Below are 21226 nucleotides of genomic sequence, written 5' to 3'. Positions count from 1 at the left end.
CCAGATGTGCATAAAGATCCACAGCAGTCTCAGTGCATGAGCTTCTATATTTCAATGATTATAGAACTACCTATATTTCAATGAATCCCCACAACCAGAGGCTGATGACATCCTTTAGGAACCCACCTGATGTCCAGGTAGCAGTTACTGCCCCCTTCCCCTGGCTTTCTTAAAAGCAATCTTGAATTTACCAAAAAAAAAAAAAAAAAAAAGTCCAAAAAACAAAAACATGCAAGTACCTTCCTTCTTCCTGAACAACTTGAGAATAACTTGCTGACCCAGTACCTCGCCACCATTCCTACGTCCTTCTCACAGGGACACTCTCCTCTGCAACCATAATGCAATCATCCAAATTAGGAAATTAACACACAGTACATCTGCCAACAACACACTCACAAACTCCGTTAAAATTCCACCACAACGTCTCAATAATATCCTTTATAGCAAAACGATCCAGTTGAGAAGAATGCCGGACTGTGGGTTGCTCTATCATTCCAGAAGAATTCCTCAGTCTTTCCTGGATCTTTATGCATGGGACATTTTTTAAGATGATAGCTATTTGGTCCTTCAAGTTGAATTTGCCAGATGTTTCCTCTAGCGAGGCCTGGGTTATGCATCGTTAGCAGGAATGTCTCAAAAGATGTGGTGCTGTGTTCTCCCTGCATCTGTAATGTGATGTGTGATCTGACTGGTCCCATTGCTGATGTCGTTTCTTCCAATCACTTGACTTAGGTTGTATCTACCAGGCTTCTCCACTGCAACAATTTCTCATTTTTTTCTTTGACATCAATTAATGAGTATGTTATAGGGAGATACTAAGTGAGACACTCATCAAATTCCAAGTTATTCACCTATGCGTTTATGTAAGGATGGACTCATGGTTTCCTATTTCAAGTGGATGCTCAAGCTGACCCAGATTTAGCCAGAAAGAGCTCATTGAGCTGGTTTTCGTATATTCTTTATACATTGTCTATCACTCTTTGAGGACTTCCTTTGTTTTTGGCATAAAAAGATGCTCCAGGCTAATCATTCTTTTTTTTTTCTTTCTTTCTTCTTTTTATACCTGCACCTGTGGCATGTGGAAGGTCCAATCGGAGCTATGGCTGCCAGCATATTCCACAGCCACAGCAATGCCAAATCCAAGCCATGTCTGTGTCCTACACCATAGCTCGCAGCAATGCTGGATCCTTAACCCAGTGAGTAAGGCCAGGGATCAAACCCACATCCTCACAGATACTATGTCGGGTTCTTCACCCAATGAGCCACAATGGGAACTCCTCCAGGCTCATTTGGCTTTTTGGTTTTTATCTGTTTGTTTTAACAGGATGTGATGCCATTCACCTCTTTATTAACAATGAAATCATTAAATACATATCATAGCATATGTCCAGGCCAATACATACATGGCCTTTTTCTTTCAGTTTGATCTATAATAATCCCTAGTGTGGATGGGCAGACGCTCCTATGCTCAGGATGCTTCCAGAGCTCAGCCTATGTACCTCTTCACCTGTATCCTTTATAATAACCTGGTAAACAGAAGTAAACATTTCTCAGGGTTCTGTGAGCCGCTCTAGCACAATTAACCAAATCTGAGGAAGGGGTCATGGGAACCTCCAATTTACAGCTGACTGGTCAGAGATATAGGTGACAACCTGAAATCGTGCTTGCTGTCTGAAGTGGGGGGGGGGCAGTCTTGTGGGACTGAGCCCTTAGCCTGTAGGGTCTGTAGAGAATATCAGAATTGTGCATACTAAATCTGTCAGATACTCTGTGTCCACCGAGAACTAGTGGATTGCTTGGTGATTCTGGAAAACACATTAAAGTTATCATGCCCTATGTCTTATTCTTTCCATCATTTTTATTTATTTTTTGGCTTTTTTTTAGGGCCACACCCAGGGAATGTGGAGGTTCCCAGGCTAGGGGTCGAATTGGAGCTGTAGCCAATGGCCTACACTACAGTTCACGACAACACTGGATCCTTAACCCACTGAGCACAGCCATGCCAGATCTGAACCGCATCTGTGACTAACACCACAATGCATGGCAACACTGGATGCTTAACCCATGGAACAAGGCCAGGGATCAAATCTGTGTCCTCACAGATGCCAGTGAGATTTGTTTCCGCTGAGCCATGACTGGAACTCCCCATCATTCTTAAGTGACTTAGTTTCAAGTGCCCTCATCACTTGCGCATTCCCTTCTGAATGAACACCATTCGATTTCACAGCTTATTAAAGTGCCTAGAGCAGGTTCTTGGCTGCTTATTCAATACCCTATTCCCTCCCTAAGATTCGCTAAAAGAATCTGATTTTTTGGGGGGTATCTACTCCCTTCAACGTAACCATGTGTGTCCTAAATCAGCCATGAGATCCACATTCCTCAGAACCAGTGATGGGTTTAGTAATTTGCACGTGAGCCAAGACAGACCAATGAAACACAAGGAAGCCTTCTAGGGACTCCTAAGAAAGAAGTAAAGACAAGCAGGTGGTTCCCACTTTTTCCTTTGGAGGCTACTCTGTCTGGAGGAGATGCCCAGAACTGCTGCAAGCACCTTCAACGCATGTGAGGATGAAACCAGCCCCAGGAGGAGGAGAGAGCTGAGACAATCACAGACTCATGGAGCCAGAGCCCTTAAGGACTGGCCAGAGCCTTTCTTATCACTGACTTCTGGCTGTGTGAGATAATGTGTTTCCCTTTTTGTGTAAGCCAGTCTGGCCAGGTTTTCTTGTAGTGGCAGCCAACAGCATTTTCACTGATGGAGTAGTGAGAAGGACACAGCCCTCCAGGGGAGGTGGGATGAGCCAGAGCAGAACCTCCAAGTTCCCTCTTTTTTCTCTGGAGCCCAGGTGGATGCTGATGCATAAGACAGGCTACCAACACCCTCGTCTTCGGCCTCCCTAAAACGTTACTTTGTATTTACCTGTTGCCCTTCAGTAGAGAACTAGAGATTTACTTCCTATTTCACATTAGTAGCTTTTTCATTGTTTCAATCTGCTCAGATCTGTTTAAGTGAGGGTGTATTAAGTGGGGAAAGGAAAAAAAAAAAAAAAACCCTGAAGCTAAAATACTGCTACTTGATAACAAAGCAACAGAGAGTGGAGCTAAGAGAGAAGCAGAACAATTAAGGAGCTAGGTTATCAGAGTGCTTTGCTCCAGGAACAACTGGGCCACTAGACTACTGAAGAATCCTGGAGAAAAATCACCTAATTCCTGGGCTCCTACCTTCACATATCTGTACATCAGAGAGTACACCTTCCAGGTTCCCTTCTGGCATTATACAACTCAGGCGATTTTCATCAGGGAATTCATGGCTCACAGTCCTTCTATTGCTTGAGGCATAAACTCCGAAAACGGGTTGCCAAAAATCACCTGCAGCCTATTAGTCATTACTGCGCTTGACTTCAACAGAACACCACTTTGGGGCTGCCTATTCCAAGAAGCAGCCTTGTTATACGACAGATCGAGACAGCAGTGTGAGTGTGTGTGTCTGTGTTTACTACTGCTGAAGGAAAAGTGTAGAGGGGCCATTGCCAACGCGCCCCTCCATGCACCAATTTGACAAACACAGACATTCGGAGCAGGTACCAGACCTGGAGAGTTCTGGCAGCTCAGCAGAAGGAAGCCCAGATACTTCAAAGCATGCTATCAACCTCGAGGGATGATGGCAAGACGCATGAGGCCCTTCGCGGCTTCCCAGGGCACTGGAAGTCTGAGCCCTTCATGCCCAGAGCCCTCTGCAAAGTGTGGTCCCAACTAGTGCTCCAGCATCACCTGGCCCCACTCGGCCCGGAGACTCCAGTTTTACTGGGTTCCCTTCAGTTTCTGAAACACACCAAGGGTCCACCTCTCCGTCGTTGCTATCTCGCTCTCTCCCTCCCTCCCTAGGGATCCACTCTGCCCAGCCTGTCCCACCCTTCCCTCTCTGGCTCCCTACCCCACACCTGCCTCCCTCCCACACAGATTCCTCCTCCTTCTGATGTCACTAAAAGCCAACTTCCTGGTGAACTGCATTCTCTGTGGCACAAACACATACCACTGCCACTTCCCCTGCGATCAAGCCTGGCTCTTTCCTTCACAGCATGTATTACCACTTGCAAGTATTCCCATGGTGTTTACCAGATTTGTAGGTCTCCCCAGCTGGTACATCCCCTCCAGGGGAGAAGAAATCATGTGTGTCTGGGTGGCCCCTGCGCACCCAGAAACAAAGGAGGGTGGCGTGGCTGCCAAGCATACTATCCAAGACAACTCAAGGACATGAAAAAATGCTGAAGATATTATGTTGAGAAAACTGTTTACAAAAGTGCATTTTTTTTCCAGGCAGAAGGATTCTAAATTTTAAAGTACATACATTTATATAGTACAAAATATTATAAGGAAATATATCAAGATATTAACAATGGTGGCATAATTATACTTTTTTTTGGTATGGGGAATCTGGTGGCAAAAAGAAAAATAATACACAGTATGCTAAAAATGGACAACTATAATCATTGGGTGAAAGAAAATGTGGTGGAAGGATGAAGAATAAAAAGTGACTATCAAATATTTGATTTAATAATCACAACAGGACTAAGGACACTGGTTATCTGGATAAGTTATGAGACATTTGCTGACATACCAGTCAGCTCACGTTGCAGTCACACCCCATAGAGCTTCAACAGGACACAGCTGTGGATGAGAGGCCAGGGGCCTAGGATCCGGGTCCCTAACCTGGCTACACCTGAGAATCACCTGGGCATTAGGGAGGCTTAATAACTCAGAATCTCCAGGAGGTAGAGTCCTAGGAATATGGACATTGTAAGAGCTGGGTAATTCTGCTGCAAAGGCAAATTGGGGAACCACCAGTCTAGGATACCCAAAGAAGTTCAAGAACAGGTTTCTTTTCAGTCAAAGTTTCAGATAAACCAGGAACCTAGGAGGCAGGGATGCAAATGGTAACAGGTTCTGCCAATTGCTGCTGCCTCCTGCACATCAACGAGCAATCATAAGGTGCAGAAGTGTGGAAAAACCCAGGCAGCCTGTGTTGGTTTGTTCAACCAGGCAGGAGTAAGTTGTGAAGTCGCTCCTTGCCCCTGACTCAGAACTCAGCCTTAGCTTCACATGCCTTTCTGGCCAAACACACCAAAGCAACCAAAACATGCCTCTCAGCAGCCTTACACCTTATGACTGATACACCCAGGGCAACCCCTCCATCTTCATTAGAACTCATCACCCCCTTCCTTGTTCCCTTCCACCAGCTAGTACCAGAGCAGACTAGATGTGCAGCTTAGGAGGGGACAGAGAATTCACAGGGAGGCTCATTGAAAGAAACTCCAGAAACCTAACCCTAGACTCTCAGATGGGAAACTGTTCAGATGAGTTTGGTATGGAACAAAACATTACACGTATCCCAACAAATCCCAAAGGCATGAAAACAACTGCTCCTGACTGTGGTCATCATGCTCTAAGTCCCTTAGGAAAAAAGTGACATTCCCTCTATTCTGCTTAAGGAAACAAAAATCAAAGAGCATTAACATCTGAGCACCCTTAATACGTTCAGAACAACAAACGACCCACCCATGACCTCATTAATGAAATAATCTGGTAACGGAGGGATCAGTCCCATTTTAGGAATGAGCCATAGAGGCTCAAAGAACTAATTAAATTTTTAGTTGAGGTCAGACAGTGTAGAGTCTGTCCATGTTTAAGTTCAGATAACTGAAATATTTCCTTTGCTCATTATATCCCACTGCACTGCCACTTTTCAAATCATTTTTGTTGGAAATCTTTCCAATTTTGTGTCTGTGAGGATAAAAGCCATCTGGAAAACAACTACCTACAAGAGTGGTTTTCAAACTGTCCTTTCAATGTGACAGCATTTCTTCGCAAACAAAAAAATTCCTTGGTCGCAGAGATGGAGAACAAACCAGTGGTTAACCAGTGGGGAGAGGGAAACTGGTGTAGAGATTGAGATACAAACTACTATGTATAAAATAAATAAGCAGCTATAGTATATTTTACATATAATATACACAATATATAGTATAAAACACATACACACATGTACCTATGTTTGCATATGTATAATATACATATACATACACATATACACACACATATATACATATCTATGTGTATAAATAGATATACATAGTATAATATACATAGCATATAATTTATAGTATAAAATACACTTATGCTATGTATTTTATACTATATACTATGTATAAAATAAGCAGTAAATAAATAAGCAAATCAGTATTAAATAATTTCACAGGTAGACATATATATCATATATATATATATCAGTCCTTTTTTTTCCTCCCCCAAGAGTAGTTTTATTTTCTTGCCACAAATGGGAGTTACAACAACAGAAAAATCGGATTATATAAATATACAAAATAAAACAAAGTGCATAGTTCAGGCAGGAATCAAAGATGTGGAACTATTATGCACTCATGTATTCATTCATTGATAGAAGTGAAAACATGTTGTTCTTACCCCCTGGAGATAAGCCTTGGGAGATAAAGAAGATAATGTGGCCCTGGGGTCCTGGAGATGAGGGGTTAGGACACAAGGTGGCCTGACAGCACAGGGTGACGGCAATAAAAACCTCCTCCTAGTTCTACCTTATTCTTTTGAGGACTTCAAAAAAGATTTTCTTCTTAATTACAAGGAACATAAGCTAGGACAGCAGAATCAGGCTAAGGCAACCTCATTCTCAAAAGACCATTCTTACAATACATGGTCAATGACCTAGATGCCATAAATGCCCAGACTGAAACATGGCCCATTTTAGGGTGGTCCAAAGGAAATGTAAGCTTTTTTTTTTTTTTTAGTGGAGCTTGACTTTTTTGTTTAATTGACTATGACATTTTTCTCGACTTTATATTGAACACAAAGCCTCGGTCCGAGACAGAGCCCTTGGGGATCGCCCGGACCCCGCCACGGATGGTCCTGTATTGTACACGTTACTCAAAGCGGACTTTGTGGTCAGAGGGGGAAAAACTGTTTGAGTTTCTCTTGGTGTTTGCTTCATTGTTTTAGATGAAGCCGTTTTTTGACTCATTCATTTGCTTCTGGCGCTTACAGCACCCTGGTGTATCTAAGTGGTAATTTTCCCTGCCAAGTCTTCGTAATATGACTGTGGGAGATAAACGGAGACCAGAGAAAGCAAAGCTGTTTTTGTTTCTTGATGTATTTTTTTCACTGATTCCAAAAGTTTGGGTTTTTTTTTTTTTCTTTAAGAGCTGTGAATTGACCTATGTCTTTTTGTTTTGTTTTGTTTTGTTTTTGTTTGTTTTTTTTTTTTGTCTTTTGTCTTTTGTTGTTGTTGTTGCTATTTCTTGGGCCACTCCCACGGCATATGGAGGTTCCCAGGCTAGGGGTTGAATCGGAGCTGTAGCCACCAGCCTACGCCAGAGCCACAGCAACGCGGGATCCGAGCCGCGTCTGCAACCTACACCCCAGCTCACGGCAACTCGGGATCGTTAACCCACTGAGCAAGGGCAGGGACCGAACCCGCAACCTCATGGTTCCTAGTCGGATTCGTTAACCACTGCACCACGATGGGAACTCCTGACCTATGTCTTTTTCAGAAAAAGCTACACTCAGCAGTCAACGATCTTTTTATTAAAGCAAAGTAGATTTACTGGAGTTAGGGTTTTCATCTCCCTAAGGTGACAGCCATTTCCACGGGGCACCAAGGAGCAGAAATGTGGGCATGAAGACGACCTTGTTGACAGTAACTATGCCCATGTGAGCAGCTGCGTCTGCAAAACAAACTGCCATATCTTCAGGGGTGAGGCTGGGACAAGGGGGAGACCGGAAGATGGGCCAAGCACAAAGAAGGAACCAGCTGAGTCTCTTGAATCCCTTCTCTATCCATTAAAGTCACTTATCAGAACCCTTTACTCTAAAATGTCTACTTTCAGAGTTCCCTTCGTGGCGCAGCGGAAACGAATCCAACTAGGAACCGGGAGGTTGCGGGTTTGATCCCTGGCGTCTCTCAGTGGGTTAAGGATCCGGCATTGCCGTGAGCTATGGTGTAGGTCACAGATGAAGCTCAGATTCCATGTGGCTGTGGCTGAGGTGTAGGCCTGCAGCAACAGCTCTGATTAGACGATTAGACGCCTAGCCTGGGAACCTCCATAAGCTGTGGGTGCAGCCCTAAAAAGGCAAAAGACAATAATAATAATAATAATAATAATAATAATAATAATAATAATAATAATAATAATAATAAAATGGTCTACTTTCCAAAAGGGGACCATTCCGTTTCACCAAGAAAGACTGAAAGCCATGGTCAGCGTCTGGCTCACAGGTTTCTAACCCTCAATGGAATGACCACAGTATTCACCACACAGTCTGGGGCTGAGTCTTCCAAGTTTTGTAATTAGGCATGAGATAAAGGAAGGGGAAAATTTTTGTTTAGGCCCAAAGATAAGCCACAGACTTTTCAGCTGAGCCAAGCCTTTCTCTGGCACCCCCTCTCTGTGCTCAGAGTCTGCCTCCCCAAAAGTAAACCCGGCTCATGCTAACTCCTACCCATCCCTTCCCAGGAGAGCCCAGTTCTCCATCTCAGGTCTGCTCATCCCTCAGTTACCCAATCAGTGCTCAGAAAGGAAGGGTTCCGTTCATCCTCCTAATGGACCTCATGAAGGCCTGAGAAAGAAAGGCTGGAGCAGATTCACCCCACACGCCTGGGCTGCATTACACATCTCTGACTTTGTAAGAGGATTCTGATCAGCCTGACTCCATTTCTAGTTGGGGGCCGCCTAAGATAAGAATGAAAACAGTACAGACATTTGGGGGGGGGTATTTTCGGAAGCTGGCGAGCAGCATGGCCAGCCCCCTCGTGCCGAGAGAGGGGAGAGAAGGAAGCTGGGCTGGTGCTGGACAACAGGGCCCAGGTGAAAGGATGCTTCCCAACGAGACTCGCCATCCAACAAGGATCTGCCCACATTCTACCTCTTCCCCAGAGCACTACCGACCCCACTTTGGCTTTTTCTGAATTCCCGGAGAACTCGCTCATAACGTATATACAACACTTAATTACACGGTCATCAGCCGTGTTGTTTTTAAAAATATGGTGCCTTGAGTCCTTCTCTCTAGGAAGCCCATTAAAACAGTGGCTCCTCTGCAATGCTCATTTTGGCTCAATCATACTCTACTTCCCATTGATTCACTTCTTAAGGTATCTTTTACTCCCTATTAAGCTATTCCACAAAGAGTGCCTTTTTAAAAAGTAACCCCCACCAAGGTGGCCGACAGAGGGATAAACACATAAGCAAGAATTCAAGTGGTTGTTAGCTTTAAAGCCAGGGAGTTCTATTAAAGGTACATAAGGCTTACAGTTAATTAAGTTACAGATTTTAAAAAAGAGAGAGAGAGGAGTTCCTGTTGTGGCTCAGCAGGTTAAGAACCTGACATAGAGTCCATGAGGATGTGGGTGTGATCCTTGGCCTCACTCAGTGGGTTAAGGATCCGGTGTTGCCATGAGCTGTGGTCTAGGTTGTCGATGCAGCTCAGACCCCACATTGCTGTGGCTATGGTAATAGGCCAGCAGCTGTAGCTCCAATTCAACCTCTAGCCTGGGAACTTCCATGTGCTGCATGTTCAGCCCTTAAAGAAAAGGGGGGGGGGGAAGACTCTACTCGAAGTTCATTACCCGGCTGTGGTGCTTGGGGACTTCAGGCACTAATTTAGTCATCCACCTTCATGAAAGCAGAGAACAGGGGACACAAAGAATAAAATATCTGGAGTATTTATGAATAACATGAACAGCTGATCTCCTTTTCCAAAGGGTTTAAAACAGTTTTCAGACACTAAATAGTAGGAACTCTGGAGGGAACAGGGTTCCGAGGGTGCGCAGTGGGATGATTACGGGAAGAGTTGGGACCAGCAAGGGCACTTAGTCAGTCCACAGGGCTGCACTGAGGGGAGATGGGGAGGAGAGAAAGAGGACCATCTAGTGAGCATCTCCTAGGCTGGGGTACCACGCTGGGTCTTTTACAGTTGTCTGATTCGCAGTAACATAGCATCTTTACAGATGAACAAGCCGAGGCTCAGGGAGGCTAAGCGAGTTGTGCAAGGCCATGTGGGTGGCGGTTAAGTGGACAGAGACAGGATTAAAGGCCAGATCTGTTTACCTCGAATGCTTTTGCTTTCTCCACTAGGGAATGCTCACCCTTTCTAGAATACTCTTCCTCCTTGCCCTCCAAACAAAGCCAAAACAAACGATTCTGTCTTCGTGAGGAAGGAGGAAGGAAACTGGCCAGCTCTTCAGCTGCGACAGTCAGGGCAGGGAGGCGAGGCCATTTGGGAAGGATTCAAGAACAGAGGTGACATTAGCTGAGAGAGAATTAGGTACAAGCACCATCCAGGCACTTTCTACACATCATGGGATTCATCCCAGGAACCCTAAGAGGCGATCATTTTCCAGAGCAGGAAACTGAGACTTAGGGAAGTTACCTTACCTTAAGGCAGCATGTGAACAAGAATTGCAGTGAAGCTGGGATTCGAACTTGGTCAGTCAGATCTCAAAGCCTGTGGTCTCCCCACTGCTCCCTGCTGCAAGCACGCACTACTCTCCTTTCTTCTTGCCATAAATGCCAAAAACTAAAGTTTGGGAAACACTGTTCTGTTAAGAGGTCTACCCAGTAATTACAGAGCTGGTGAACTGAAGGGAGCTGGCACCCATAGGAAATAAAACTGTCATCTCGACCAAGGAACGGAATAGGCAAAAAAAAAAAAAAAAAATGCTGGAAATGCATATTTAAAACTGCTGTTACCCTCTGAACCCATTCATGAATATAGCTTTTTTTTTTTTTTTTTTAAATGCTTGCACCAGCAGCATATGGAAGTTCCTGGGCCAGAAAATGAATCTGAGCAGCTTTGGCCTACACCACAGCTGAGGCAGTACTGGATCCTTTAACCCACTGCTCCAGGCCAGGGATTGAACCTGAGTCTCCACAGTGACCGGAGCCACTGCAGGCAGGTTCTTAACCCATTGTGCCACTAGGAACTCCTCTAGTGGACTCTTGGACAGGCTGGCAGTGAGGCTCATCCACAGGTAACCTAGTGAGTCAGGCTGTAGCCACTGCTAATGGCAGATCCCACTCAGTGGGCTCGGCAGTGGTTGGGCCATGACACGTGGCCCAATCCAGTCCCAACAGCAACTGGGCAAAGGAGGCCAGAGAGTTATCGTAAAATGAGGCTGGTCCTTTTTGCTGAGCTGGCTCTGACTTCAGTGAAAATGTCAGCAAACAGCTCTCCACATTAGGATAATTCACCACGCTGACAACTTACACATGAGTCATTAAACAAACACGCTTCTATCTATACCAGATTCCCCATTTTCGTCTCCAAGTTAAGCAAAAAACCAGAGCTGCTCTTTTAACGTAGGAGTGAAGCCCTTCAGGACCTGTGATGAGACGCACCAGTAGCAGCTTCTGAGCACTCGAGTCCACCCACATCTGGCTCTGTTTGGAGCTAAATTCAGCAAAAGTCTCCAGGGTCAACAAATGACCCCCGAATAAAAATAGTCTTGGAAATCTGTCACGGAGTCGGAAAGGAAACAAGACGGACGGGTGATTCACTCCAAATGGCAGCTCCGAAACCCAAATTTTCTTTCTTTCTTTTCTTTTTTTTTTTTTTGTCCCAATATGCAGCCAATGTGCAAAACAGGACCAGAGCAAACTGTCCTTTTCCAAAGGCCTTTAAAAGTGGTTGCCAAAGAATGTCACGCACAAGCCAAAAAGATGTAGTGTGCCATTCACCTCTCCCATAAAGCTAATGACAGCTGCTTTGAACAAGACCTCTGAACCAGTCATGGAGGGACATGTGCTTGAAGAGCAGCAGAGTATCTAAGGTGTGGCCCCAGCAAGCAGGAGGGACCCCCTGTCCTACCTAATTTTCCAAATGACCAAAGCGCCGCAGAGAAAGAGCAGAGAGGCTGTGCGCGGAGTGCGCGTGCGTGGGCACATTCCCTGCCTTTCTACTAATTCTGTAACTCATGCCTCCTGCCCCCAACACAGTTAAGTTGTATTACAACAAGTATAATATTCAGACACTTGGGTACTTCTTTAAAGTTAAGAGTTCTGTGGGCTGAAGAATAATCAGCCAACATGTGATGGCTTGGTTCACTCATCCTAAAATATATCAGACACAGAGGTGCCCAATTCTGTGGCACGACAGAGAACACAAGAGGCCAGGAGGTAGGTGTGCTCCATAGCCACGCACTTGCATTGGCCCCCGCAAAAGCCGTGCATCTCACTGGCATTCATTCACCTTCTTTGTCTTAGAGACGGTGCCCTCTGCCCAACTGTGTGAGTTTCAAAGGCACACACAGCTGGAGGCACCGCTGGGCGGGCTCCCTGGCTTTGAGGGTCTCACCGTTTGGCAGCAGGAGGGCAGGTGTGCAGAGACCAACCACACAACAGGGTTGGTAAGGTGGTCAGTCCTCTCACTGTTATGGCCAAGTGCCCGTGGATCCTGGGAGCAGGGGTTTGGTCCAGTTAACCCCTGCCTTGGAGGACTGGGAAAGACCTCAGAACTGGTCTCACAGGATGAGTGAGAGAGTGACAGGCAGGGAATGAGGGCAGAGAGGAGGGAAAGAGGAGGACATTCCAGGGAGTGAGAACAGCCCAGGCCAGTGGTTCTCAACTAGGGACAATTTTGCCCCCCTCCCCGAGGGGACTTTTGGCAACATCTGGAAACATTTTTGGCTGTCATAAGGGGGAGGGGAGGGGTGCTACTGGCATGTGGTGGGTAGAAGCCAAGGATGCTGCTCAACATCCTGCAACGCACAGGACAGCCTCCCACCTCAAAGCATGACCCGGGTTCAATGCCACCAGTGCCAGGGTTGAGGAAAGCCCGGTCTAAGCAAAGGTATAAAAGACATGCTGTATTAGATCAAAGGTGACAAACGCAGTGCTCCAAACAGCTGCTTTTATGGACAAGAAAAACCAGTAAGAAAAGAGGACAAATTAAATGTCCAAAGAGCCAAGACACCAGACTCCGCAGATGCCTTGGTCTCAAAACTGGAACCAACAAAGTTAGACACTGGACACCTAAGGTGGGTTTCCTCGTCCTGTGACATGAAAAGCACCTGACTCGGGGCCAGTGTCCTGAGCCCGAGCCTACACCGAGCGGCAGCTCGCATCCCTCCTTCCACGAGCATGGCTGAGCAAGAGCTCCATGAGGGCCAGATGCTCAGCGCGGCCTGGCGGGACTCTCACTGCGAGCGAGGGTGCAAAGCCGAGGTTGACTGTGTTAGGACTCAAGTCCATGAATGGCCCAAGGAAAGAGAAAAGGGACCAGAGGGCTCCAGGTCTGAAAAGGAAGTGGCTACGAAAGAAAGGGCAGGGTGAGGATGCTGCTGGTGGGGCTTCAGGTGGCCCTGCAGGGGGTGCTGGCAGGCACCACGGAGGCAGGAGGTCCTTGTGCGGGAAGCTTGCTTCATCAGACCCTTTGGAAGTGGAGTGAGGCACCACCAGCCAAACCGCCCACACCTCCGCCTCCACCAAAAGGAAAAACAAATAAACAGAACAAATCCCCCTAGCAAGAGACTTCTAGGAGGGAGAGAGGGGGTCCTCAAGATCCTAGCAGTTGCTGGTGCCAGGGTAAACAACACAAATGCCAACTCCTCAGATCACTAACTCTCACGGATCCACATCACCCTCCGAGCCTTGCCTCTGCCAGACTCACCCACACAGACACAAGCCTACGGCGCTTTGTACAAATAATAACAATGAGGGGAAAGTGACATCAATTGTAGCAGATGTCTAAAAATAAAGCTTGTACCCAAGGTGGGGGGGGGGAAGAAGGCCAGACTAGTAGCAAAAAAAGAGAATTCTAAATGGACAATGTCACAAAACCTTCAATAAAATAAAATAAAGCAACTGAAACTTCCTTTTTTTTTTTTTTTCCTTCTCTCTACAGAAAGTGTTGTCACGAGGAATGCACTCTGTGGCCAGCAAAATGCTGTTGGGTGCTGCTGCTGGGAAAATTAAAATTCAGCTTGGATGACACAGACCCCTGAAGCAATGGTAGCCTAATTGCATGTTACAGCCCATCAATGGAGGGAAAGGGCCTTGCAGGAGAGCCAGACAGACAGCAGAAGATGGAACATTCCGGAAGGGAGGGAGAGGAGAAGCCGCAGCTTGGGGAAAGCAGGAATGATGTGTCCATATCCACTGAGAGGTGAAACACACTCAAACTTGGCCTCTATACCACCGTCCACATACACCCAGTGTGGACCAACCACCTGTGTTCCAGGAGATGAAAATGATCTGCAATGGGTTTCTGGTCACTTTCTGCGAAGGGCAACAGATGCCCAAGGGGCATAAGAGCAGGAGCCCCGTCGCTCATACAGCTCAACACTGGACGGGTCGGAAGCGCCATCACGGTGACAGGAAGTTCAAACTATCATGAGAGGCCTGCTTCCCAGGCGTCAGGATGTAGAGCTGGGGAGGAGGCAGGGACTCTGCTGCCCTTGGCTGGGGCTGTGTTGACCACTCCCGGGAACCAGCTGCCCCCGACGTAGAGGGAAATCACGAACCGTCACAGAACCTGTGTGCTGAGACGTGCTGCCAATTCTCAGAGGGGTGGAGAGAGCACACACAGGTGAGACACCTGCAACATCAAGATCCTACTGACCTGGGGATGGGGTATAAAGGGAAAGCTAGAAACCTGGGCATCAGCCAAGGGTCCTGCTAATGAGAGCTGGTGATTACTCCTGCGACTCCCCAACACCCACTCCTTCCCCTCCCCGCAAACAGAGTCAGCCTTTAAGCCTCCACCCCTCTGCTCTCGGCCACTTTATCCACCTGGAATGTTCACCACCTACACAATTCCTACCCATCCTCTGCACCGCCTCTCCACCCCTCCTCTGGACTGTGTGTCTGAGCCAGCCTAAGGCCGCTCTCCCTCTGCTGAACTTCCAGAACAATTAGTTTATACGACAACTCGGCAGAGAATCATCTGAGCTCTCCGAAGCTGAACTCTTCTGCTGTTTTCTTGACCGGTTATTTACAACACTGGACACTTTCACCTTGCCCCCTGTCTCCATCAACAGGCCACCTCTTCGAGAGGCAAGGACACACCTGATAGGTCTTAGGACCCTCTCACCTTAGCTCAGGGAGTACCCTGCACGATGCAGAATTCAACTGCAAAGCACTCTCCTGAGCTTCATCAGGCTCCACAATTGCTCCTAAGATTCAAGACGCACATGTAAAGACTTTGCGACCAATGAGAGCGGAAAGCAAAAAAAGGATGTAAGTGCTGGAAACTCTTAGAGATTATTTTACAAATTCACACACATCCTCACTGGCTCAAGGTCACCTGTGGCAGGCAGGTGTAGACCTCAGGTCTGTGCCCCTGCTCTTTACTCTGGGGCATAATGAGACCTGACCAAGAGCAGGTGAAGGCTATGGGGGTTGCAATTTCAAAGATTAAAGGTTTCGAAATTCTTAAAGTTAACAAGTTAACATTGCTTAAAGTTATTAACAGGTTAAAGTTCTTAAAGTTAACACTAACAAGTGGGGTTAGTGAAGCACCCAAACCTAGATGAAGATTTTCACTTTATGAGCTTATGGAGTGATATGCAGCTAGAAACCCTACCAGAAATGGGGCCAGAACCTTCAGGAAACACACACACCCCCAAAAACTCGGCTATGTGGAAACTCCACTTACTGTAATGTTTTCTTTAAAAAAAAAACAAAACCAAAAAGTCAACCCACTTTCAAGCTCTGCTTACGTAGTACTCCATCAGGAGTGAAATAATCATATGGAGAAGCCTTTCTAAAACAGATATCGTCCTGGACGCCCATTCCGGAGCGCTGAGTTGTGACTGCATTCTCAAGGATGTCAGTAACACAAGAGCTCCGTCCACACTCCTCGAAAAAAACCGAAACCATGAATGCCTTGTCAAATTCAGACAGTTTATCTTGGCACTGGCAAGCAGAGCCGTCTCTTCGATGTCTGGAAACGTGTCTAATTACGTTGAGAGAGTAACTACAAAATAACCAGTATCCCGGAACAGACAGCTCAGGGATCATTCCCTAGCATCCTGAATGACGCGATGGAACCACGCCAGGAAATAAATAAATTAATAAAGCAGAAAAAGAATCAAGAGAAAAAGAATCAAGGGTGAAACCGGGATGAGACCCCAGCCTCTCTCCAGAACAACCCTTCCCTCTTCCCAGGGCCTGGGGGCCGCCGCGACTCTCCCGAAAGTTTTTATTTCCCTTTACTTTTGTTTCCATTAGGTCACCCGGCCCGCCCACATCATTTACCTGGGGCAGGGCACCAGCCTGCCGGGCTCCAAGCGCAGCCTCTAGCTCGGCACGCCCCTGATCCCCCCCTACCCTTGTCGGGACAGCACCCTAGGACACCCCCCCTCCCCCTCTGGAAGGCGCAGCCCAGGAGCTCGGCACGCCCCTTCCACTCCAATGCGACCGCACCCCAGGGCGTGCTCTCAGATATCGGGCTCAATGGACCCTGGACACCCCACGGCCGCACTCCATCCCTCCCGCTCTGCGCACCCGGGACACCCCCAACCCGGCCGCACCGCAGGGGCTCCCCCTCTCGGGAAAGCGCAGGCTCGCGCCAGTGCGCACAGCCGCTCCGCCCTCACCTGAGCCGGAGGTTGGCCATGAACTCGGGCATGGAGACGGTGTCCATCAGCACGAAGTCCGCCTTCCCGAACTCCAGGCTCTCCTGCTCCGCCATGGCGCCGGCGCACGGGTTCAGGTGGGCACGGATGGGCTCAGGTGGGCGCGCTCGGGCGGCGGGGGTCGGTCCGGGGGCGCGCGGCGAGCTCGGGCAGTGCCGGGGCGGGGCGCGGGGAAGGGGGCTCCGCGGCCTCTCGATGGGTCTGGACGGGACGGAGGCGGCCCGGCTGCTCCTCGGCGCGCTCTGGGCCGGCGCGGCGCACCCTGCAGTTTCCGCTTCTCCAGTGGCGGCTGCCCGGCACTGTTGGGGACGGGACAAGACCGAGACGGCGGCGGCTGGTCCCGCCTCTGGCCTTGGTCTGGCCCCCGGCCCCGCTGCCACCCGCTCCGCCCCCGCCCCGCCCCGCCCCGGCCCCTCCGCCCCGCCCCGCCGCCGAGAGCCGCCCCCGCCGCGGCTCAGGCCACCGCCTCCTCACCTGGGCCGCGCGCACGCGCGGGGCGGCCGGCGGGGGCGCGCTCTAGGCCGGGCCTCCGCTGCGGGGCGGCAGCGCCCCCTGGGGGCCGGCGCTGGTAGCTCAGGGGCGGTGCCAAGGAGTGCGGACGTAGGAGGGTGGGTGGAATCAAGTTTCCAGCATTGTCGCCTCCGCCTGTGCTTGGTAGATGCCAGCAAAGTTACAGAAGTAACTCATGGAGCTTGTCCAGTGGATAACTCATTCGGATTCTGTCCTGCCGCGAAGCCCTCTTCTGCAATTCTGCTCACACCCTCTCATCCTTAAAATGATGGTTCACGCTCAGACTGAGACATAGTAACATGTTGGGTCTACAAAAAGTGTCCAGAGCTTTTCTAAGGGACCTAAAGGACGTGAGTAAACTCGCCGCATGGCTAGGAAAAGGGGAAGCTGCAATTTCATCTAGATCATTTGACTTATGAGCCCTGCTCTCCTCCTCCTCCGGTGTTCCATGATCTATTTTTCCCTCCTTCTCACCTGAGCATGTCATCAAACATTACCTTATATTAAGTTTTTAATCTATGTATGTATCATCTCCCTGGGATTATTGTAGGCTTCTTGAGCATAGGACTGTGACCTGAACTTCTCCAGAACCCCTTAGCACTCACCAAGGAGCTATGGTCCTGCCTTGCATGTATATATGAAACACAGTGATTTGATGGAATGGAGTGAGTAGCAAGTGATCTGCAATTTGTAGATACATCGGTGGACCCTAGAAAATTCTTTTGGAACTTAGGCTGCATTTTCCCAGCGAAAATCTATTATAAATGGCTTTCTAAGGCAGCTGTACCTCTTCAGTCCAGAGAGTCCTTTGGGAGCCTCTTCTACTCCAAAATCTGCTAAAAAATCTAGAAGCCCCCAAAGACTTGGCTGGAATCCAGTACTGTGGCTGCATGTGAGATGAGTAAAGCAGACCTAAGGACCCTGCTTATGGTCTGCTTCAGCTGCCAACAATCCATCCTAGCCGAGGGAGAGCGAGAAGACAGCTTGATCACCTCCCAAGGGAGCAGGTCTCCCATCAGAAAGCACCTTACTCTCTGGCCAGGCAGAGCTGAGTTGCAGTCTGATCACTGTTAGCAGCTCTCCTTATTCAGAATTCACCTCCCTGAATCTCAGTGTCTTCCTTCTTGGCATAAGACCTCTGGGCCAGACACTTTCCAAGGGAAGGAAGCCTGTCCTTTGCTTGGGTCATTTGTGTGGGTGGGTCAGTGGCCAAACAAGTGATTTGCATAGAGTGTGGTATATTCCTAAAATGTGTGTATCGGTGCATTTGAACATAAAATAAAGCTCAATTTCAAAAGAAAAAAAAAAAGACATCTCAAATTCTGTGCAACTTGGAGCAACCAGGGACCACGCTTCCTGGAAATGATCGTTGGAAAATGGATGTATGTGTGTGTGTGTGTGTGTTCCCTGAGCCCTGGGGTTGTCAGAGCAAAAGTGGTTGTCTGGTGGGTGGGGTTTATGATGGGACACAGCCGTGGTTTTCAAATGGCCAAAGCAAGGGAACTCTTTATGTTAAGCAGTATCATCTACAGGAGCCCAATGTATATACACAACATATGCAGAGGGTATTTTATCATTTTATAATTACTATAAAAGCAGACATTGAGACCAATGAGCCTCTTTTAACGAACCCAGATCTGTCCAAAGGGGCTCCCTGTCACCTTCAATCAGCCTCAGGATTTCAATTTACTTCTGTACAGTGTTTTGGATGTACTGTCCTGATTTTTGGATGTCCTGATTTTTCATGGCCAAGCAGTGATTTGTTACTCATACAATTTTACATCCATCCTTTTGAAAGGCCAATGCACAGCTACACTCTTACTAACCAGTGACACGGTTACAAGAAGTTCCCATATGTTTAGAGATGGCAGGAGAAACTAAACACTGAGGTCTGCAAGCAAACAAGGTAACATAGAGCCACTTAGCTCACTATTAATCTCCTTGGTGATAAAAACTTGGATATACACACATGGGGATGTGTAGGTTTGTGTTACAGTTTAAAACATAGTCAAAACCAGAAGTTCCCTTGTGTGCAGCGGGTTAAGGATCCCTGAGTTGCTGCAGCTGTGGCTAAGGTCACAACTGTGACACAGTTTGATCCCTGGCCCAGGAACTTCCACTGGCTGTGGGTGCAGCCACCACCAAAATAAAAGTTAACCTTACCAGTAAGGACACAGTGGCATCACTGAGTGATGCGATGGGTGAAGTGATTTCCTGAGAAAGGAGAACGTCACTTACCTGCTAAAAATGTACCCACTGAATCTCATCACGAGAAAATATCAACAAATCCACATTAAGGGAGAGTCTATAAAACAATAGATTTGTATTCTTGAAAATCTCAGTGTCAAGAAGACCTGGCACTAGTCCAGGTTAAAGGACCTCCCCCCCCCAAAAAAAAGACATCATAACAAAAGGCACTGTGTGACCTGGACTGGGTCTCAGACCAGAAAAATGTAAAGGACGTTGTTGGGACAATCGATGACACTGGAAAACACACTATGTATCAGATAGTAGCAGAGCAGCACTGTTAGATTTTCTGGAGATACCTTCTAAAGTATTTGGGGGTAAAGAGTATGATGTCAAATTGTTCGGCAAAGATGATGATGATAACAGTGGGTGGATATATAGGTAGAAAGAAATGGAGTCAAGTATAATTAAAAATTTTTTAGGAGTTCCCGTCGTGGCTCAGTGATTAACGAATCCGACTAGCAACCATGAGGTTGCGGTTTCGATCCCTGCACTTGCTCAGTGGGTTAAGGATCCGGTGGTATAGGTCACAGACGCGGCTCGGATCCCGCGTTGCTGTGGCTCTGGCGTAGGCCGGTGGCTACAGCTCCGATTGGACCCCTAGCCTGGAAACCTCCCATATGCCCAAGAAATGGCAAAAAGACAAAAAAAAAAATTTTAAAAGAAAAAAATGTGTAAAGCAAATTAGCGAAATGTTACGTGTTAGTGGATAAAGTTAAAGAATATACGGGAGACAGTTTTTTTTTTTGTCTTTTGTTGTTGTTGTTGTTGTTGCTTTTTCTTGGGCCGCTCCCGCAGCATATGGAGGTTCCCAGGCTAGGGGTCTAATCGGAGCTGCAGCCACCGGCCTACACCAGAGCCACAGCAATGCGGGATCCGAGCTGCGTCTGCAACCTACACCACAGCTCATGGCAACGCTGGATCGTTAACCCACTGAGCAAGGGCAGGGACCGAACCCGCAACCTCATGGTTCCTAGTCGGATTCGTTGACCACTGCGCCACGACGGGAACTCCGGGAGCCAGTTTTTTGTTTTGGTTTTTTGGGGGAGTTTTTTTTTTGCACTCTTCTTGCAGTTTTTCTGTAAGTTTGAAATTATTTCCAAATAAAAAATTAAGGACTTCTCGCTGTGGCACAGTGGCTTAAGGATCCCTCTGCAGTGGCTCTGGTCTCTACAGAGGCACCAGTCTGATCCCTGGCCTGGTGCAGGGGGTTAAGGATCTGACATTGCTGCCACTGTGGCATAGGTCACAACTGCAGCTCAGATTCAATTCCTGGTCCAGGCAACTTCCATGTACCACAGGACCCCCTCCCCCCTAAAAACAAAAACAAAAACAAAAACAAAAAATAATATAAAACTGTTGTAAAATTTTTAAAGGTTTGTTTTTAAGAAATCACATTGTAATAATCTATAATGAAAATAATCTGAAAGAAGCACATATATATACACATATGTACGTGTTATGTACATGTATACATACATATGTACATATACATACATCGCTTTGCTGTGCACCTGAAACTAACACAACATTCTAAGTCAACTGTACTTAAAAGAAAAAAGACAGGCAGGCAGGCAGACAGGTATCACTTAGAAATGAGCGTCAGAGAGTTCCCGTCGTGGCACAGTGGTTAACGAATTTGACTAGGAACCATGAGGTTGCGGGTTCGGTCCCTGCCCTTGCTCAGTGGGTTAACAATCCGGCGTTGCCGTGAGCTGTGGTGTAGGTTGCAGGCGCGGCTCGGATCCCGCGTTGCTGTGGCTCTGGCGTAGGCTGGTGGCTACAGCTCTGATTCGACCCCTAGCCTGGGAA

General features: G+C 47.5%; 1 protein-coding gene across 2 annotated transcripts in view; it reads right to left on the bottom strand.

The window, feature by feature from the left end:
* MYO1D (myosin ID) overlaps nucleotides 1-17039 on the bottom strand; it is a 370077-nt gene extending 353038 nt beyond the window's left edge. For both annotated transcript variants that reach the window (XM_047756630.1, XM_047756631.1), the window contains exon 1: nucleotides 16619-17039. In XM_047756630.1, the coding sequence (XP_047612586.1) occupies nucleotides 16619-16713 (95 nt within the window). In that variant the 5' untranslated portion in view covers nucleotides 16714-17039. The remainder of the gene's footprint in view (nucleotides 1-16618) is intronic.
* Between the last annotated feature and the right edge of the window lie 4187 nt (nucleotides 17040-21226).

The sequence above is a fragment of the Phacochoerus africanus genome, chromosome 14, assembly GCF_016906955.1.
Source record: "Phacochoerus africanus isolate WHEZ1 chromosome 14, ROS_Pafr_v1, whole genome shotgun sequence".
NCBI classification, from domain to species: domain Eukaryota; kingdom Metazoa; phylum Chordata; class Mammalia; order Artiodactyla; family Suidae; genus Phacochoerus; species Phacochoerus africanus.
Note: the sequence above shows the minus strand (reverse complement) of the source record. Positions and strands in the feature narration are given on the sequence as shown.